At 42.9% G+C, this 20,956-nt stretch overlaps 1 protein-coding gene across 1 annotated transcript in view; it reads right to left on the reverse strand.

Moving 5' to 3' along the window:
- The window catches only part of cacna1ba (calcium channel, voltage-dependent, N type, alpha 1B subunit, a), a gene marked incomplete at both ends in the record, with an annotated part of 221,504 nt that overhangs the window by 26,132 nt on the left and 174,416 nt on the right, over positions 1 to 20,956 (reverse strand). Inside the window, 6 exons of the mRNA XM_080738497.1 lie at positions 7,389 to 7,485; positions 9,920 to 10,047; positions 13,535 to 13,685; positions 16,501 to 16,592; positions 18,188 to 18,253; positions 19,002 to 19,121. Coding sequence (XP_080594623.1) covers positions 7,389 to 7,485; positions 9,920 to 10,047; positions 13,535 to 13,685; positions 16,501 to 16,592; positions 18,188 to 18,253; positions 19,002 to 19,121 — 654 coding nt within the window. The remainder of the gene's footprint in view (positions 1 to 7,388; positions 7,486 to 9,919; positions 10,048 to 13,534; positions 13,686 to 16,500; positions 16,593 to 18,187; positions 18,254 to 19,001; positions 19,122 to 20,956) is intronic.

Below are 20,956 nucleotides of genomic sequence, written 5' to 3' on the forward strand. Positions count from 1 at the left end.
GAAATCAATCTGTGTACTGAAGGAATTGGAAAGTATTTATTCATCATCTTACTAGTACCAAATCTGTCATGTGACATGCACACAGTACATTAAAAATTATCAATCTACTGAGTTCATAACGCGTCATATTGCAACACGTTGTGAGCTTGTACATCTGCAATGTTCGCAATTTTTTGGAAAATATTTTCGCCCTATAATGACAAAATGCCCCAAAACAGGGACGCCAGGTTGAAAGTAGTCAGGGACGTGCTGGGCCCATGATTCAGCCCGGGTGGAAAGTCCAAAACCGTTTGTTTTGTATTTATCATTTTAAAAATGATTTAAACTAGTGAAAACAGCCGATCCACAAGCACACAACGCCTCGCACCGCGAGGCGTTGTGTGCTTGTAGATCTGCTGTTTTCACTACTTTTGTGCGACGGCCTTGTATGATGAAGCAGGGCTTTGCTTTCCGAAAAAATCTACAAATTTGAAACTTGGAGATACAAGGTTTCTGCCCGACAGTGACGATTTACTTTGTTGGCCGCCCAGCCCCCAAAATGGAAGACTTTTTTTTTTTTTTCTTTTTTCTAATGGCCGGCCTGGACCGGCCGGGAATGAACCGGCCGTTCGGGAGTTGTCCCGCTTTTCCCAATGGCCAGCACGTCCCTGAAAGTAGTCAACCTGGCTTAATCGAAATTAAAGCTGTATTTTGGCTAAATAGGTGGAAAACTATCAACATTCTTGGACAGCACACAAAAAGCTTTCCTGGAGAAAGGAAGAGACAGAGAGAGACAAACTAGACATTCACATTCACCGCTAGAGGCTACAGTGTGCACTATATGCTGCAAGTCAAGAAGTACACCGATGCAAGACTGACATTGATCGAAAAAAAGGTGAGAGAAGAAAGGCGTGTACGCAAAACCATGGAGGTGCCTCAACAATCGAGAGGAGCTCGACTCTGTGGTTGCCATTCCTAGCAAATATGATCATCATGGGCTTGGGTTTGGGAGAACCTAAAGTGCAATTAAACCTTGGTGGAGGTTTGGGTTGTGCAGTTAGCTGGTTACATTTTAGGGATGGGAAGATACGCAATATTATCGTTTATCGTGATTAAAAACACACTCACGATAATCGTATCGTGGAGATTTGATTTATCGTGATATCGTCCTCCGTCATGCACCGGGATCAATTCAGCTTTGATTTGCCGAGCTGCATATCCGGTACCACTTAAACCCTCTATTAAATTGGTAAAAGGTACTTGTAATATACCTACTTGATACAGTCTATTTTTCACCCTATCAAATGTCTTTGCCAAAAAATAGCCGATCTACAAGCTCACAACGTGTCACGTAGATCTGCTATTTTTTGGCAAATGTTCCGCCCCAGGATAATGGATTTTGATTATCACGATAATATCGTAAATCGCGATTTCTTTTGTCACAATAATCGTGATATGACATTTTCATACCGTCCCATCCCTGGTTACATATTGCCCTGATGCAACTCCAAATATTGGCTGCGTATACAGTATTCAGTAGTTGCTCCGTTGGTTATAAATTGATAATCAAAAATGGTCTCTCCATTGACATTACATTGCATGGTAAAATAGGTCCCAGAATCACACTTCTAGCACACAAACAGCACAATCAAAGTGGATTCTGTCATTGTGTAACATTACAAAATCCAGCTCATTTAAATGTTTTGCTCCCGCCTATATCGGCGGATCTGGATCTGGACCTTTTTCCTAATTCAAACAGTAAAATTAACATGAATGAGTTGACATTTTAATTTAAAACACAATACTGGGTTTTCTAATGTTCTACCATGGCAGAATCAACCTGTCTGCATTAGTTTGTGCGCTGAAACAATGATTTTTGAGACCTGGTTTACCGTGCAATGTACAGTTAATGGCAAGACAAATTTTCAATGGAAAATGTACCCCATTGATTCCGGATTGGGGACCCATCCGGAATCAATGGGGGTACATTTAATACAATCACATTTTTGTCTTAGGAATGCGACAAATACAAAGAAAATATATTGAACTCTCTCTATGGCGTGAGTAATCAAAAGAAAAAAAGTCATTTGGGGGGTGAACTACTCCTTTCACTAGAAAGCATCGCAGTGGGCGTAGTTTACTGGTCCCACTAAAAAATCTCCAGATCATTTTCCTCATAGACTTTCACGAAAATATTTATAACAATTATGTTAAGCCTAGAACCAAGCCATCCAGGATTGCAGTGAATCATGACCATACAACCTTTGTTTCTATAAAAGAACATTTTGAAAATCGATTAACAAAAGTTAGTTATTAAATGTAGTATATCAAATAATGTATTTGCTATACTTGCTATAAATATCTTTGTAAAAGTCTATGGGGGAAAAATGGATGGGAGATTTTTTTAGTGGGACCCACTAAAAAAATCTCCCATCCATTTTTCCCCCATAGACTTTTACAAAGATATTTATAGCAAGTATAGCAAATACATGATTATTATTATACATTATACAGCACAACCCAAACCTCTACCAACGTGCAATTGTGCCTTAAAGTCACACTGTACGTCTATGGTAGCAGCTATCAATGAGGACAATCGTTTCCATTCCACCAAACCTGTGCAGCTTTAGCAAGAGGACTTGGTACGTAGTATAGCTCTAATGGTGCCACTACTGTACATCCATTACTTGGGCGCTGTGTGTTTGTTGCTGTAGAGTTGAGCTCCCCAGAACACAAAAAGCATTCACCTACATGTACTATCAGTGGCAGTGCAAAAGTAAGACAGACCCAGGTCAGAATGAGACAGGGAGGGAGATGCTGAGATGCACACACACACACACACACACACACACACACACACGCACACACGCACACACACACACACACACGCACACACGCACGCACGCACGCACGCACGCACGCACGCACGCACGCACACGCGCGCACACATAGTACATACCGGTACAAACGTACGCATACTGTGCTGTAGATGCACACACAAACAGGCTCACTCACTCAAGCAGGTTCATTTAATGTTCTGTAGGCGCACACATGCACGAGCCCACTCAAGTAAACACGCACGTGCACGCACGCACGTACGCACGCACACACACACACACACGCACACACACACACACACACACGCACACACACACACAGTCAAAGCCTCGATGAATGGACAGAGATGACAGAAAAGATGGAAAGAAATGGGATACAGCAAAGACAGACTCACACGAGTATAAAAGCGTATGTGTAAATCTCCCACAAATAAAGCAACAGAAGCCACGCACGCGTGTGCACGCACGCGCGCGCACGCACACACACACACACACACACACACACACACACACACACACACACACACACACACACTGCTCCACAGACTAAAACTCTGCCTAGATCTTCAAACTATTCAAGGGATGTAATAGGAGAAGGGAACAGAATCTCTTCGTGGAGGAGGTGTTATGCTATACTCAAGTCATTATTATTATTATAATATCGTCACTGTCGGGCAGAAACCTCGTATCTCCAAGTTTCACGTTTTTAAGTTTTTTCACCAAGTGAAGCCCTGCTTCGTCATGCAAGACTGTCGCACCAAAGTTGTGAAAACAGCCGATCTACAAGCACACAACGCCTCGCGGTGCGAGGCGTTGTGTGCTTGTAGATCTGCTGTTTTCACTAGTTTAGTTCATTTTTAAAACAATAAATACAAAACGAAAGGTCTTGGACATACAAGGTTTTCACCCGACAACGACGATATAAGAAACAGGAGTAGGCCTAGGTCAGGGTGTTCATAACTTAAATAACAATGCATGGCTGGCGTGTTTAGTGCTTTCTGCTAAGACTCTGACAGTTATTTGGGGGGCTAATTGTCGCAAAACAGGTCAGTGTAGTTTTTCTGACAACTGACTGTATGTTCTTGCTTAAAGGACAACTTTAGTTTTTTTACAACAAGGGTTCATATTTTAGATAGTCATTAGAGAAAAGAAAAGATGAGTGTTAAAATGTTTTCATTTACTTCTTTTTAGTGATTTCACCGATTTTGATTTGCATGCATGCCCCCAGGTTGGGGGCATGCATGCAAGTGGCTAAATATGTCTTTTTAGACACCATGAGCCCATTCCCAAGATGCACCGCAATCCTTCATGGGCAGATGTGACTTATGGGGTCTGGTATAAATAGTAACAAAGCAATTGCCGGCTTATTGTGTCTAAAAAGACATATTTAACCACTTGTACGCATGCCCCCACCCACTGAAATCAAAGTTCTAAAATCCCTAAAACAATAGAAAGCAGTAAATGAAAACATTTTAACACTCATCTTTTCTTTTTTCTAATCTAAAATATGAACCCTTGTAAAAAAAAAACAAAGTTGTCCTTTAACACTATGATATAACATTACTTAAAGGTATGCTTATGCTTATTAATGGTACGGTTAAGTTGCTTAGCTTAGGTTCATATTGGACATTGCCCCACACTGGCGGCTTGGCTACGCTTAGCTAGCTTGCTCTTGAAATCAAGCAGCGTCGAGAAGGAAGAGGCAAGGGGGAGGAGGTCGAGGGGGAGGAGCTACACCAAAAATATCCCAGAGCACTTTAGCAAATCAAATCCAAGAACACGGAAAGGGAACGACTGCAGAGCACAGACACTGGCTGGAGGTTAAGCCAATGGGAAGGGGTTGCCGAGTAGGGATGGGACGAGACGCGATATTATCGTTTATCGTGATAAAAAACACTCACGATAATCGCATTGTGGAGATTTAATTTAACGTGATATCGTCCTCCCGTCATGCACTGGGATCAATTCCCACCTTTTATTTGCCGAGCTGCATATCCGGTACCACTTAATCCTCTATTGGCAAAAGGTTCTTATAATATATGTACAGTGATACAGTTTTTTCACTCTCTAATCAAATGTCTTTGCCATCCGATCTACAAGCTCGCAACACGTCGCGTCGCGAGCTTGTAGATCTGCAATTTTTTTGGCATATGTTCCGCCCCAGGATGACGGATTTCGATTATCGCGATAATATCGTAAATCGCGATTTCTTTTGTCACAATATTCGTGATATGAATTGTTCATATCGTCCCATCGCTATCGTCGAGCGGAGGAGAAAGAAGGCAGGGGGGGGAGAAGGGGGGGGGGGGGGGTAGGGAGGTGGGTGGGGGGCATCTATACCTTGTAGGCGACTCTCGGCGGGCATTTCTTTCCCAAACCTAAGGGTGGGGACATGTGGAGCAGCATCTGATACATATCGAGGTACTTGATACGGCCACTTTACAAAGAAGATAGAGAAATCATAAAAGGAAAAGGAAAAAACAACCCAAGACGAGAGAAGGATGGGGGGGGGGGGGGGGGGAGTTGGAGAGAGGGGACGACAGTAACAGAAAGGGGAGAAAAATCAACAGAAGGATGATGACAAAGCATAAATAAATAAAATAAAAACAATACGATATGAACAAACAAACAAACAAACAAGAAATCTTTTGTTATTTTTAGATTTCCTGGAAAGAAGTGAGATGAACAAACAAACGGATGCCATCCTCGGCCCGCCGCAGCCCCAGGGGCGCGGGGATGATGCATCGCTATGGTGACGCTCAGGATTCCTGAGAGGAGAGAGACACGATGGGGGTGGCACAGAGAAGAGTGAGTTCTGTTGAGAGGAGGGGGTTATGGGTATGTTTTGAGAGAGAGGGGAGGGACTGGTGTGGGATGGGAGCGTTGACCGAACGCACAGGAACGATGAGGTGATCAGAGAATGGCAGCATGGTAACTGTCGGGGGATGTCTGCTTTCGGCATGCTTTGCAGACATCCCACTGGTGTCCGGTGCCAGGTGCAACGGAGACAAAGCTTTCAACGCCAGCCCCCTTTTTAAAGCTTTTCTTTTCTTTTCTTTACGTAGCCTTCCTTTCTTTGACATTAGCATGCTCCGGAAGGGGAAAGGGAACCGAAAAAAGCATGCCCCGTGAGGCCAGTTGATCCCATTCAGATGGTTTCAAGCCGTGGTGTAAAGTAAATAAGTACAGTGGGTTACTATGAGATCCGTCAGCATAGGTGTCTGTGGGTACCTCTGGCCACCCACCGTTCATTTACTCAAGTACTGTACCTACCGGTAAGTACACTTTTGAGGCATTTGTACTTTACTCAAGTGTTTCCAAATATTCAAAATATTTCACACACATTTTTTTTTTTTTTTTTTACTTTAGTTACTAGTTACTTTGCAGATATAAATTAAAATATTATAAAACATACCTGGACCACTGTAGCCCTATTTTATAGCGCGACTATTTGAACATAGCCGATCTACAAGCTCACAACGTGTTGCATCGCGACGCATTGTGAGCTTGTTGATCTGCTATTTTCAAACATTTTTGTACTTTTACTTTTGGTACTTTAAGTGCATTTTTACTCAAGTAAATTTCGAATTCTGGACTTTTAATTGTAATAGAGTGTTTCCACATTGCAGCATTGATACTTTCACTCAAGTAACACATTGAGTACTTTTTTCCACCACTGGTTTCAAGATCTGAATGTAACGATCGTTTGACTTTTTTTGCATCGTCCCGATGACTTATAAGGGGGGGGGGGGGGGGGTGGTGGGGGGGAGGTACTGAGCAGAATATTTTCTGTCATGTCAGGTCTGTCACAATTCTGTCAGGGCTGTCACAATTATTACATAATCGTCTAATCGCAATTATTTGACATAATCGCAATTACTTGACATAATCGCAATTACTTGACATAATCGCAATTATTTGACATAATCGCAATTATTTTGTGATAATCGTCATAATCGTTTACATGTTGAAAAATGTTTACATAATGTTCAAACATTTAAAAAATAGTGGAAATCGCAGATCTACAAGCTCACAACCCGTCGCGATGCGACGCGTTGTGAGCTTGTAGATCGGCAATTTCCACCATCAATGTTCTTTTTAAAGCGTAAAGTTGTCAAATATGTCCTTCATTTCTTAGCATATTTAGGTTATGTGTCATATCTGTCATTTGCAACTTCAAAGCCTACATGCCAAACAGAAATGTAATTGTCAACGACAAAAACACAATTAAATTGTTAACCGCAATTAATTGAGTGACAATTAATCGTCCTGTAAAATGTCATAATCGTGACAGCCCTAAAGATGGGTGCAGAAAGTAGGCGTTGGCAGGGCGACACGGCGCGGCGGGGCAGCCACACCGTTGGCTTTGAAAGCTTTGTTTCCACTCTGGCCGTTGGGTAACCAAAAAGCCAATCAGTCTGGAAAGGGGGCGGGTGCTATAGTGTAGGCGAGTTCTTTGGTTGCACAGCCATTCAAGTCAAAAAGAAAAAAGAAAAAAAAGGTCTCTTGGCATAGAGAGGTACACAAAGCACCCTAAAGAAGTGACGGAGTGTGTCTGGTGGGGTTGCAAACCTTGTAGGCTACCCTATTAGGGCAGTTCTTCCCTAAGCCAAGGGGGGGCGAGATAACGCGTAACAAATTGTACATATCCTTATAGGAAAGCCGTCCACTGTGAAGAAGAACAAGCAGATACATAAACACAAAACACACGTTCAGGACAGCTTCAAGAGAGAAAATAATGCATCATTAGTGTGTGTGTGTGTGTGTGTGGGTGGGTGTTTGGGGGTGTGTGTGTGTGTGGGGGGGGGGGGGGGCTGACTGCAAATCGACATTGTGAATTGTACCGTCATGAAACTGTACCTTGTTCTATGCAAACTTCTAATAAAGTCTTCAATCAATCAATCAATCAATCAATCAATCAATCAATCAATTAACCGTCCCGAGACAGGAGTTCAGAGAGGGACACCGAGGTTGTCTACTCCCCCAACTCATAATTTCTTTTCTTTTTTATAATTTTTATCCCACAATTTTGTAACCCATTTTTTCACCCAGTGCCAATTGCCTAAGCTGTAATCCTGGGCTCTGCTACTCCCTCTGCCGCACCTGGGGAGACAATGGACTGACTTCATGCTTCCTTCAGTGCAAGAGTAGTCCAAGTTGCTTCTTTTCACCTGACAGGGGGGATTTCCCCGGTTTGGACGTAGCGTGTGGAAGGTACACGTTATTCCAACCAGTTCCTTTCCCCTCCATCAGGCGCCCCGGCTGGCCAGGCGGAGGCATTATAGAGACCAGGATTACTGCATGTTTTTGTGAGGGTATCTACCCTAGGAGACACGGGGAGAACATGCAAACGCCACACAGAAAGGCCCTTTCGCCAACCCCACCTAGGGTGTGGGCAGCTGATGACGCGGAGGAGAGAACACGCCCCCAGCGCCCACATCGGCTCTACCGACTGCGCGCCACAGTGCCCCCCAACTCATAATTTCTATGGTAATGTGATGTCTGACTGGGTGATGGTGAGAGGGGGCCGGGGTTTACAAAACCCAGGACAGGAAAACAGGAAAACTCGACCTGAAATAAACTCGACCTCATTCGCACGACCGCGCGTTTCCCAACGAGTCTGTGGCCTTAAGCTAGATGCAGACTAGAACATCCCTGGAACAAAATATTTAGCGATGGGGGTCCGTGGCCAAATACATATCATTCTGGGGGTCCTTGACAAAGTTTGAGAAACACTGATAGCAACATACATTTTTTTTAACTCATTCCCTGCCAGGCCCGATAGTCCCGAGATTATTCCAATGTCTTTCCCCGCCAGGCCCGATAGTCCCGAGAATTAAAAAAAAAAAAAAAAAAAAAAAAAAAAAAATTCAATTTTTTTTTTTTTTTTTTTTTTAATTTTGACCCCAAAAAATGGAGTAGGCATGATAGCAATCGCGAAATTTCATGTTTAACCCCCATAGCAACCCCATCTTTCAAGCATGGCAGCCATTTTGGCAGCCATCTTTGTTAAACATAGTGGCTGTTATCTCAGGAATGCCTGAACGGATTTCCATTCGGATTTTTTTGTTTGAAAGCTGTGAGCAAGGTGGACACACGTGGTGCATTATCTAGGCATGGGTGTGCATGATCCGTGCACTATGAATTACATGGAAGTCTATGGAGACGAATGGCAGGTGGGAGTACGGAGGTATGTTAAAATGGCGGTCAATGTGTTAAGGACCCCCAAAATGTGTTTTGGCTGCGGACCCCCATCTCAAATTATTTTTTGCAAAATGCATCATATGACCAGTTGTAGCATGCTGAAATACTAAAATATCTAAAAACACAGATTGAACACAAAAGAATAACTGTGTTGCGCGTGTCCCAAACAACAAAAAAATACATTCTGGTTGAAGGGGTCCTTTAAGGGGTCCTTTAACCCATTTACGCAATATTTTATGCTTTAAATATAAAGAAATAGCAGATATACAAGCTCACTGCGCGGCACCGAGTGCCGTGCTGCGAGCTTGTAGATCTGCTATTTTTGAAAAATCGTGAAAATTAGAATTTTGACCCGATTCTATAAGTGTCTTTTGAATCCTTTAAGATTTTTGGAAAAAAAACTATGTTTCTATGTCAGCAATCTGGCCAGCCATCGTCAACGAAAAGGTCCTTTTCACTTAACTGGAGCTCAGTTAGTCTGTTCTTGAGAGACTACTATGTCAGTGGTTCTCAAACCTTTTCATGTGAAGGACCCCCAAAATGATATGTATTTGGCTACGGACCCCCATTTCAAAATATCTAGTTCCAGGGACCACCCAGAAGCAAAATTTGAGTTACAAACGTTCGCTTTGAAAATACATTATATATTCAAAGATTTGCACACATTTTCACGACTTTTTCCAAAAATAGCAGATCTACAAGCTCGCAGCGCGGCACTCGGTGCCGCGCTGTGAGCTTGTATATCTGCTATTTTTCACTGGTTAAAGCATTCAATCATTTCTAGGCCTAAATGGGTTAAGGCCACTGACTCGTTGGGGAACACGCGGTCGCACGAACGAGGTCGAGCTTGTTTTAGGACGGGGTTTCCTGTATTTCGTGGAGGGGGGGGGGACACATACCACGCTGCAGGGTCGTACTCAGCCCAAACCCGGATGAACTCGTCCAGGTGATGAGGTCCCAGGATGGAGGAGTCTCTGGTCAGGTACTCAAAGTTATCCATGATGACGGCCACAAACAGGTTCAGCATCTGGAGACAGAGAACGTGTGATGAGCTAGGGCATTAACGACTTGTGATTTTTTGCAAGTCGACTCGACTCAGTAAAAAGTTGAGTTGAAGTCGACTTTATCGTTTGATGACGTCATCACATCACACACGACCCCCCAATTATTTTGTGCAACATTGTTTTCTCACTTAACTGTAAACAAACCAACATAAAGTTTTAAGTGTATATAGAGGGTATCTTCACATTTCTAAAGTGCCAATTTAAGGACTTTTTAATACCTCTAAAATGGCAAATTAAACATGGTCCAAATTGTCAAATATATAGAGGCAGTAAGAGGCAGTGAAAATAGCTGATCTACATGCTCACAACGCCTCGCATCGCGAGGCGTTGTGAGCATGTAGATCTGCTATTTTCACAATAGAACGTTTTTTTTTTTTTTTTCTTTCAACTTCGAGTTTCGACTTTCTCTGGTGGGAGTCAACTTGTGTAATGAACTTGTCGACTCTTTCGTTAATGCCCTAATATGAGCACACATCTGGCTCAGAAAAGGGGTTAGGCTTTTTATTTTTATTTTTCTTACCAGACAACCTCTTCTGACGCATGCTGTCAGAGATAGATTTAGCTAGTTGCCAGAGGTGGAAAAAGTACTCACGTTTTGTACTTAAAGGAGCTATAGTCAACTTTTTCTTGAAAAACGGATGCTAAAATAAAAATAATGTTTCGAAAATATTTTATAAAATAATAAGCTTCACACATGTGTTTCTATTCAAAAATGACCGCAAAAAGCGTAAAATAATGATAAAATAATCATTTTGGCCATTGTCAGACCGACACTTTGTTTACATTCTAGTCTATTCTTTGATAGTGTTAGACTAGGATGTAAACAAAGCGTCGGCCCGACAATGGCCAAAATGATTATTTTATCATTATTTTACGCTTTTTGTGGTCATTTTTTAATTGAAACATATATGAAGCTTATTTTTTTATACAATATTTTAGAAGCATTTTTATTTTAGCATCCATTTTTCAAGAAAAAGTTGACTATAGCTCCTTTAAGTAAAAGTATCAATGCTGCACTGTAGATGTACTCCCTTACAAGTGAACGTCCAGAATTCAAAATGTACGTGAGTAAAAGTATGACAGTATTGGCATCAAAACGTACTTAAAGTACCAAACGTAAAAGTACAAAATGTTTGAAAATAGCAGACACAAGCTCACAACACAAGCTTGTAGATCAGCTATTTTCAAATAGCCAAGGTATAAAATAGGGCTAAAGTGGGTTAATGTGTGTTTTATAATATTATAATCTACACCTGCAAAGTAACTAATAACTAAAGTTTTCAAATACATGTAGTCTAGTAAAAGTACAATATTTGAATCCAAGATGTAGAGGAGTAGAAGTAAAAGTATTGGAAATTGGAAATACTCAAGTAAAGTATAAATACCTCAAAAGTGTACTTAAGTAAAGTACTTAAGTAGATGTACTTACTGTAGTTACTTTACACCACTGCTAATTGCTCCTCTGGGACAAAGTTTTTTGTTTAGTTTCTTTTTTGTTTAAATTGAACATCAACCATCTCTGAATCCCAATTTAATTGGTAGTTTGGATCATTTAGCTTCTATACTTCTGTACTTTCTTTTTTAGCATGGACTTCGAAATATCATTTCACACAGTTCTGGTATGTATTCGACATCTATTAAATGTTATTATCACAGCCAGCGCAAAGATGGTGTGACCGCTTGAATGACATAAACCAGTGTTTCTCAAAGTGGATTCCAGGGACTCTGTGGGTTCCTTTGCGGGGGTCTAAATTGACCCATACAAGTCTGTAACTCTGAAATGTAAAAGTTTGAGAAACACTGACATAAACGCAGCCACGCAAGCAACGCAGGTTGATTCAGGGAACTGGGCTGCATCTCAGGTCCCGATGCTGCGCTCAAACTGCCAGCTACAAAGATACAGGCATTTTCAACTGGAGCCAGCGACAGATACAGATACATACATTCAGCATTTGTAGCTGCGACAAAAGCTATAATAGCTACAAAGAAAGTTGAGCTGGTTTCAACTTCAGCTACAAAGAGACAAAGCTACAAATGCGCAGCGTAGCTTTGTATCGTTGTATCTTTCGTATCTGCTAGTGTGAGCGCAGCATTAACCTTCTCTGTCCTACCTCCTCTATCCTCACTCAAACTGGGACTAGACGTCGGTCCGCCATTTTGCCACTTGTGTCAAATGATTTAATCTAAGGACCTGAGACGTAGGCTCAGCTGATTGATCAGCTGCAGCAGACATCACAGGTTCAACCCTATTCCTTGAGCTTTTGGGCTTGTGGGCCCCCGACTATAGTGAGCTTGCTCTCTCTCTCTCTCTGCTCTCATGCTGCTTATCATCTGTGTGCTATGAGAGTCAGATCCCACCTGTTTAGATCTGTCCAATTATGATTGCGCAGCAGCGGCGAGCCATGAAAGCAGCCAAACTGAAAACTATTGCCCTTAGTCTGCTGGGTACAAAGCGTCCACAGCGTTTGTACCTAGCAGATTCAAAAAAGCTGTATGTATGGGAAAAGGACTTGTTTTTAATACTCGGCAGCAGTTACAGTATGTGGAATGGGTTACCTGCAGGCAACAGTCCTCCATATAGAGCTGGCTGAATAGCAGCTGGACCTAACCAGCAATTAGTTGAGTTGGAACAGGTTCCATTTACAGTACCCAGGTTTTTACCTTTACTTGAAATTGTATGAATGTATTTTATTGATTTCACTTCTCTATATGTCTCTGTTACAGCAGTGGTTCTCAACCTGTGGGTCAGGACCCCCCTCAATGAAAGAGGGGTCGTCTTTTATTGAGGGGTGTTACTGGAGAAAATGTATAAGAAGCCCTTATATAAAATGACCCTCCCTCTCAATTGGGGGAAAAGTCAATAACCCTCCCCAAGCATTAAAAAATAAAAGATTGACCATCCCCTACAACATGACATTTACCACAGTAAAATGATGCCTAAAACCCAAACGTATAGTTATTCCTAACCTGGCGAGGTCAGAACAGAGAAGTTGTTTTTTTTACTGTTATTATTAGGGTTTTTTAGGGTTTAAAACAAGGTTAAAGAGGGTATCTGCACATTTCTAAAATGACAAATGAAGGACTTTTTAATACCTCTAAAATGTCAAATTAAACACTGGCCAAATTGTCAAATATTAAGAGGCAGAAATTGTGAAAATAGCAGATCCACATGCTCACAACGCCTCGCAACGCGAGGCGTTGTGAGCATGTGGATCTGCTATTTTCACAAAAGAACTGGGTTATACAAAATGTAACTCTTAGTGCTCGTCAGTTCAAATATGATTATTTTGGGGGTCGCGGCCTGAAAAGGTTGAGAACCACTGTGTTACAGTACACCCCACCCTACCCCTAAACAACAACAAAACATGGCACTCAAACGACCACATTGGTAGGCCTAATAGGCTAAAAAACTCTTTCAATCAAATCAAACTGCACTCAAACGGCACTGACCAGGAAGGAGCAGAGGAAGATGAAGGAGACAAAGTAGAAGTAGGCGAAGTCGCTGCCGCACTCCTTCCCCACGGTGCCCGAGCGCTCGTCGCACGCCCGGCGACTCAGACACGACAGCATGATCTCGTGCCACGCCTCGCCCGTGGCGCTCCTGACAGGGCAGACAGACAGACAGACAGACAGACGAGAGGAAATGGACACAGCGATAAACGGACAGACAGACAGACAGACAGACAGACAGACAGACAGACAGACAGACAGACAGACACACATCGCTGATTAAATTAAATGTAGTGCACTGTAAATGATACTATTTGGGCTAAAAAACTAACTTTTTTTTTTGTTTTTTTTTGTGAAAAGGTTACAGCTCTACTCTCATAGGGTAATCCTTACTAGAGAGAGAGAGAGAGAGAGAGAGAGAGAGAGAGAGAGAGAGAGAGAGAGAGAGAGAGAGAGAGAGAGATTGTGTGTGTGTGTGTGTGTGGGGGGTGAACTGAACAAACACTAGTCTATAGCAATGCTTGCTATCATAATATAGATCTGTTTAACACTTATGTTAACAAAGAAATCTCTCTTCCTGCACCTTAAGAAGACTACAATATACGACGTAGCAGAACATCTCCCACTGCCAGTGGAGGCTGGGGGAGATGTTCACCTTGTTCTCTCTTCCTGTTACATATCAACATCCTGCTCTCCATGGCTGACTGGCTGGCTGGCTGGCTGGCTGGCTGACTGGCTGGCTGGCTGGCTGACTGACTGACTGACTGACTGACTGACTGACTGACTGACTGACTGACTGGCTGACTGGCTGGCTGGCTGGCTGGCTGGCTGGCTGACTGACTGACTGACTGACTGGCTGACTGACTGACTGACTGACAGGCTGGCTGACTGGCTGGCTGGCTGACTGGCTGGCTGGCTGGCTGGCTGGCTGGCTGGCTGGCTGGCTGGCTGACTGACTGACTGACTGACTGACTGACAGGCTGGCTGGCTGGCTGGCTGGCTGGCTGGCTGACTGACAGGCTGGCTGACTGGCTGGCTGGCTGGCTGACTGACTGACTGACTGACTGACAGGCTGGCTGGCTGGCTGGCTGGCTGGCTGACTGACTGACTGACTGACTGGCTGGCTGACTGACTGACTGACTGACTGACTGACAGGCTGGCTGACTGGCTGGCTGGCTGGCTGGCTGGCTGGCTGGCTGGCTGACTGACTGACTGACTGACTGACTGACTGACTGACAGGCTGGCTGGCTGGCTGGCTGGCTGGCTGGCTGGCTGGCTGACAGGCTGGCTGGCTGGCTGGCTGGCTGGCTGGCTGGCTGACTGACAGGCTGGCTGACTGGCTGGCTGGCTGGCTGGCTGGCTGGCTGGCTGGCTGGCTGGCTGACTGGCTGGCTGGCTGACTGACTGAATGGCTGGCTGACTGACTGACTGACTGACTGACTGACTGACTGACTGACTGGCTGGCTGGCTGGCTGGCTGGCTGACTGGCTGGCTGGCTGGCTGGCTGGCTGGCTGGCTGGCTGGCTGGCTGGCTGGCTGGCTGACTGACTGGCTGGCTGACTGACTGGCTGGCTGGCTGGCTGGCTGGCTGGCTGGCTGACTGACTGACTGGCTGGCTGGCTGGCTGGCTGGCTGGCTGGCTGGCTGGCTGGCTGACTGACTGACTGACTGACTGGCTGGCTGGCTGGCTGGCCGACTGAATGATATGTGTGCGCTTGTTCATGTTCGTGTGTCATTTTCTGCACTCCCTTACTGCTAACTACATAATTCAGCGGGTTCATAAAATATGAAACAGAATCACAGCTGGATATCCGTGGTCCAGGAAAATTACTTTCCCATAGAGCAGTTCTTCTCAACCATTTTCATGTCAAGTTTCACCCCAAAATGTATGCATAATTAAGCCACAGAGATGTGGTGCCAAGGACCCCTCATTAGGGAAGCTCTTTGTTGTTAGATTTGATTAATTACAGAAGCTACTACTGTCTATTAGTGGGATATTAGAGTGAAATTATCCACTATCAACCTGGCACGCCTACTGTACTTTTGTGCATGCAGCTCTACAAGCTTGTAGATCAGCTATTTTCTCTATTTGTGAAACAGTACGTAAATGGTTCAAATGTACTGTACTAGGAATGGGACGATACGCAATATTATCGTTTATCATGATAAAAAACACTCATGATAATCATATCTTGGAGATTTAATTTATTGTGATATCGTCCTCCGTCATGCACTGGGTTCAAAAAATCTTTTATTTGTCGATCTGCATATTCGGTAACATTTAAACCCTCTATAATTGGTAAAACGGACCTGGAAATAACGTACTTGATACAGTCTTTTTTTCACTCTCTATCAAATGTCTTTGCCAAAATATAGCCGATCTTCAAGCTCACAACGCGTAGATCTGCTATTTTTTGGCATGTGTTCCGGCCCAGGATAATGGATTTTGATTATCACGATAATATCGTAAATCGTGATTTCTTTTGTCACAATAATCGTGATATGAAATTGTCATATCGTCCCATCCCTACACTGTACATCATTTTGCTGGGGACTCCCTGGAATCCCCTCAAGGACCCCTGGGTGGTCCCCGGACCCCACGTTGACAATCACTGCCACAGACCCAGAGCAAATGAGGACACAGCAGCTGCCCTTTTTAAACGACCGAGTGAATCACTATTAGCATCCTGCCCTTCAAGCTGACGGGACACTGTCCACATGTTTAATGTCCATCGCACTTCCTCTAACCTTACAATGTGTATGTCCCTCTGGACGAGAGCGTCTGCCAAATGCCGGAATTATAAATTGTTTTAAATACCAAACATCTCTCAGTTATAAAGTAAACTCAAGTATTGCGTTTCGCAACTGTTCACACGTTTTTACTGGTGTCTTACTCGTATACGATACTGTAGGTGCGTGTGTGTGTGTGTGTGTGTGCGTGCGTGCGTGCGTGCACGTGCGTGTACCTGAACAGCAGCATGAGGGCCTGGAAGAACGTGCGGAAGTTGTTGTGGTGATTGATGTCTGTGTTCTCGTCAAGTTCAATGTTTCCGAACACCTGCAAGACGATAACATGAAGGGAGGAGATAGAGGAATGGGGATATTTATTGTCTGATGAAAAAAAAGTTCAAAATGCTGGATGATAATAATTGGGGAAGAGTCTGTATTATTATTAAAGAGGTGGTGCCATAGTTTTGTGTCGATGGAGTTAATGAAAAGTTAATGTTCTCCTCAGAATATAGGGATGTAAGGCAAAGGGTTCAAGTTGTTTATTTAAAAGAATACCATCACACAAAGATTTGGCGGGCCCCCCCTGTTGTAACTCTGAGGAACCCCTGTTGAAGACCCCTGATCTATTCTTTTTTACAAGGTTCCCACACATCTTTACCAATTAATTTCCAAAACTTTTCCAAAACTTTTCCAGAATATTTAACCCAATTTCCAGGACTATATGTAAGCAATTTACCCCGAGTGAGAGGACATTATGCTCTGATAATGTCCTGTGTTAGGGTGTTATCGGACGAGGCGAAGCCGAGTCCGATAACACCCTAACACAGGACATTATCAGAGCATAATGTCCGACCCCGAGTGGTAAATAGCTTTTCTACCACTTTTTCCCTTATACATGAAAGAAAACACATAGTTGTAACTTGCAAGGATCTTAAGTTACAATCATTATTGCCTATAAAACTTCCGCGAGACAGCAGATAGTTCCACCAACAACATCTTCTACTCACCAACAGATGGCGCCAACTCCATACTAATCCATGCGTCTAGCTTACAGCTAAGCTAACGTCAGTTAAAAGCACCGTTCCGGCCGTAAATAGAGGCTGTTCGCTTCCAGAAAGGCATAGGTTCAGAGAAAAGGGGCTTTAAAGTTGGCGGATTGCATTGGATCCAAATAAATCGGCGACGATAGTACGCACGTTAGTAAACATAGGACCGCTGCGACCTTCATTTGTTGGTTGGGGGAAAGGTGTTCCGACTACCTCCTGAAGTCCCCGGATGTACACTGAGGCGCATTGATCTCCTCACACAACTTTGCGGCAGTTGTCCTCTCATAACCTCCGGAATTTAGCCAATCAGAATCCAGTATTTGAACACGTGACTCGAAAAAGTGGTAGAAAACAATAATTCAGCTCAATAACAGGTCGCTTACTCCTATGCACAATGCCCAAAGACAGGTAGTGTATGCCAGTGGTTCTCAACCTTTTCAGGCCGTGTCCCCTGAAATAATCATATTTTAACTGGGGACCCCGGCACCCTGACGAGCACTAAGAGTAGAGGAATTTTGTATAACACGGTTCTATTGTGAAAATAGCAGATCTACATGCTCACAACACCTCTTGCGAGGTGTTGTGAGCATGTAGATCTGCTATTTTCACAATTTCTGCCTCTAATTTGACAATTTGGCCAATGTTGAATTTGTCATTTCAGAGTTATTAACAAAATCAATAACCAAAGACAATGCATAGCAATTCTTTCCAGGACCTTCCAGGACCCTTGATCAATTCCCAAACTTTTCCAGTATTGGAAAAATATGTTTCTAATTTCTAAATACTTCCAGGAATTTCATGACCGTGGGAACCCTGTACAGTATGGTGCCACCGTGCGGTAGGCGCCATGAAAGGCGAGAGGCGCCGCGCCACCCACCTGCATCCCGATGATGGCATAAATGAAGAACAGCATAGCAATCAGCAGGCAGACATAGGGCAGCGCCTGGGGGAGGGAAAACAAACCAAAACAGGAACCAAAACACGTTGAATTATTCATATTTAGTCGCAGCGACTCCAGGTGTTATGTGCGTGTGCAGCCAAGTGTGTGTGTGTGTGTGTGTGTGTGTGTGTGTGTGTGTGTGTGTGTGTGTGTGTGTGTGTGTGTGTGTGTGTGTGTGTGTGTGTGTGTGTGTGTGCGTGCGTGCGCGCGTGTGTGTGTGCGTATGTGTGTGTGTAACTGTTTATTTATTTACACCCCCATTAGCTACTGTATTGTAACTTAGTAGCTTCTCATCTTGGAGTCCCCATTAGCATTTTTTACTAACATTCATACTCTCAATAAGACTCTGTACATAACATAACCACTACACAACAACCAACACCAACACACAACCTTGTCTTATACATAGAGCAGCAATCATTTAACAACTCATCTAAAACATAAATAAAATGAGGATGGATAGATCTATCCATCCATTGGTATCACTAATGTTCAGTGATTTGGAAGTAGTTTGAACAGGTTACAAGTAGCAGGTAGGGTATTCACGAATAGTGGTTTTTAGTAGTAGTAATAGTATTCGAATAGTTGAATATAAGTATACCAAACTGTCAAATATTAAGTAAGCAAGAGGCGAACATTGTGAAAATAGCCGATCTACATGCTCACAACGCCTCTCGTTGTGAGCATGTAGATCTGCTATTTTTCATGTAGATCTTTTATTTTTTGTGTGTGTGTGTGTGTGTGTGGTCACCTTGAAGGACTGGACGAAGGTCCAGAGCAGGATGCGGATGGTGTAGCCCTGCCTGAGCAGCTTGATGAGGCGCGCGGCTCTGAACAGCCTCAGGAAGCTCAGGTTCAACAGACGGTCCGCCTGCCGCAGAACAACACCACGTCAATCAACCAGCGACTACTGTTTAATTCAACCCATTTAGGCCTTGAATTATTGAATGCTTTAAAGGAGCTATAGTCAACTTTTTCTTGAAAAACAGACGCTAAAATAAAAAATAATGTCGAGAATATTTTATAAAAATATATTACATTTAAAATAAAATAAAAATGGTGGAAAATAGCCGATCTACAAGCTCACACCGCCTCGCATCGATGCGAGGCGTTGTGTGCTTGTAGATCTGTTTATGTGGTGGTTCTACCAAAAACAGTCCAGATACAATCAATAACTCTGTAACGTTTTGTTTTAAGTTATCCATAACAGCATGTGAAGTCACTCACCGTAGTCTAAAAATGACATTTTGGAGCAGGGGAAGGTAAGATTAGTGAGGACAATGGGACGACAGACAGACAGACAGACAGACAGACAGACAGACAGACAGACAATAGATGGACAGACAGACAAAGAGACAAAGAGAGCAGAAAGAATCAGAATAAAGTTTAAGAAAGAGAGGAGGAAGAAAGAAGACAGTGCAACACACTAAACTGCAGATCTACAAGCTCACCACGCATCACATCCTGATGTGTGGTGAGCGTGTAGATCGGCCATTTTCCCCACTTGTCGAACAAGGAAGCGTAATAGGGCATAGTAATACTTCAGATGGAAACATAGCCAGGTACTGTAGTGGTGCCGAACACAACCCAGGTAGTGTGTTCCAATAAACTGCCACCTTAGGGTGCCCTCACACCAAAGTACCTATGAGAGTGGAATCCACGTTCCGCCAATGCATTCCAATGAGAGTGAAGCGGTTTCATGCCAGCAGAGGATTTCTGCAAAAAACGCTCCCTTATCATTGAAATGCATCGGCGGAACGCGGATTCCACTCTGATAGGTACTTTGCTGTGAGGGCACCCTTACAAGTAAATGTCCAGAATTAAAAATGTATTTGAGTAAAAGTACTGGCATCAAAATGTACTTAAAGTACCAAAAGTTAAAAGTACAAAATGTTTGAAAATAGCAGATCTACAAGCTCACAACGCATCGCATTGTAGATCGGCTATTTTCAAATAGCCACAGTATAAAATATGGCTAAAGTGGTTTAATTATGTTTTATAATGATGTAATTTATATCTGCAAAGTAACTAGTAACTAAAGTTTTCAAATAATTGTAGTGGAGTAAAAGTACAATATTTGCCTCTGAGATGTAGTGGAGTAGAAGTAAAAGTATTGGAAAATGGAAATACTCAAGTAAATTGCAAATACCTAAAAATGGTACTTAAAGGGATATTTCACTTTCAAAAAAACTTTTGGTCATTTTATTGTTTAATCAGGCTTTTATGAACACCCTGAACAGTTTTTAATTTGCTTAATTAAATATTTAGATATTTGATGTATATGTTACTAGGCCCTCCTCCTGCAGGAGGCCTCCACATACACACCCATTGTAACTTCAAACTCCATTTTAACCATGATAGATTCATTAAAAACAGCTGTTATTGTTTTTTCGATAACCTTTTTCATTTATTTTTAATAATATTTTATTGTATTTTTTTTTTCCATTTTCCAAAAGAATTATTAAAAATAAATGAAAGAAGTTATTGAAAAAACACGGCCTGCTCACGTATTAGGAGGTTACTATGAGTCACCAGAAAAAATAATGGGTGTTTTTAATTAATCTATCATGGTTAAAATGGAGCTTGAAGTTACAATGGGTATGGGGAGAGGAACTGGGCCGGAACTGGGCCTGAAGGGCCTGATAACATTTACATCAAATATCTAAATATTGAATCAAGCAAATTAAAAACTGTTCAGGGTGTTCA

Source organism: Nannobrachium achirus (genome assembly GCF_963921795.1).
Source record: "Nannobrachium achirus genome assembly, chromosome: 12".
Classification (NCBI taxonomy): domain Eukaryota; kingdom Metazoa; phylum Chordata; class Actinopteri; order Myctophiformes; family Myctophidae; genus Nannobrachium; species Nannobrachium achirus.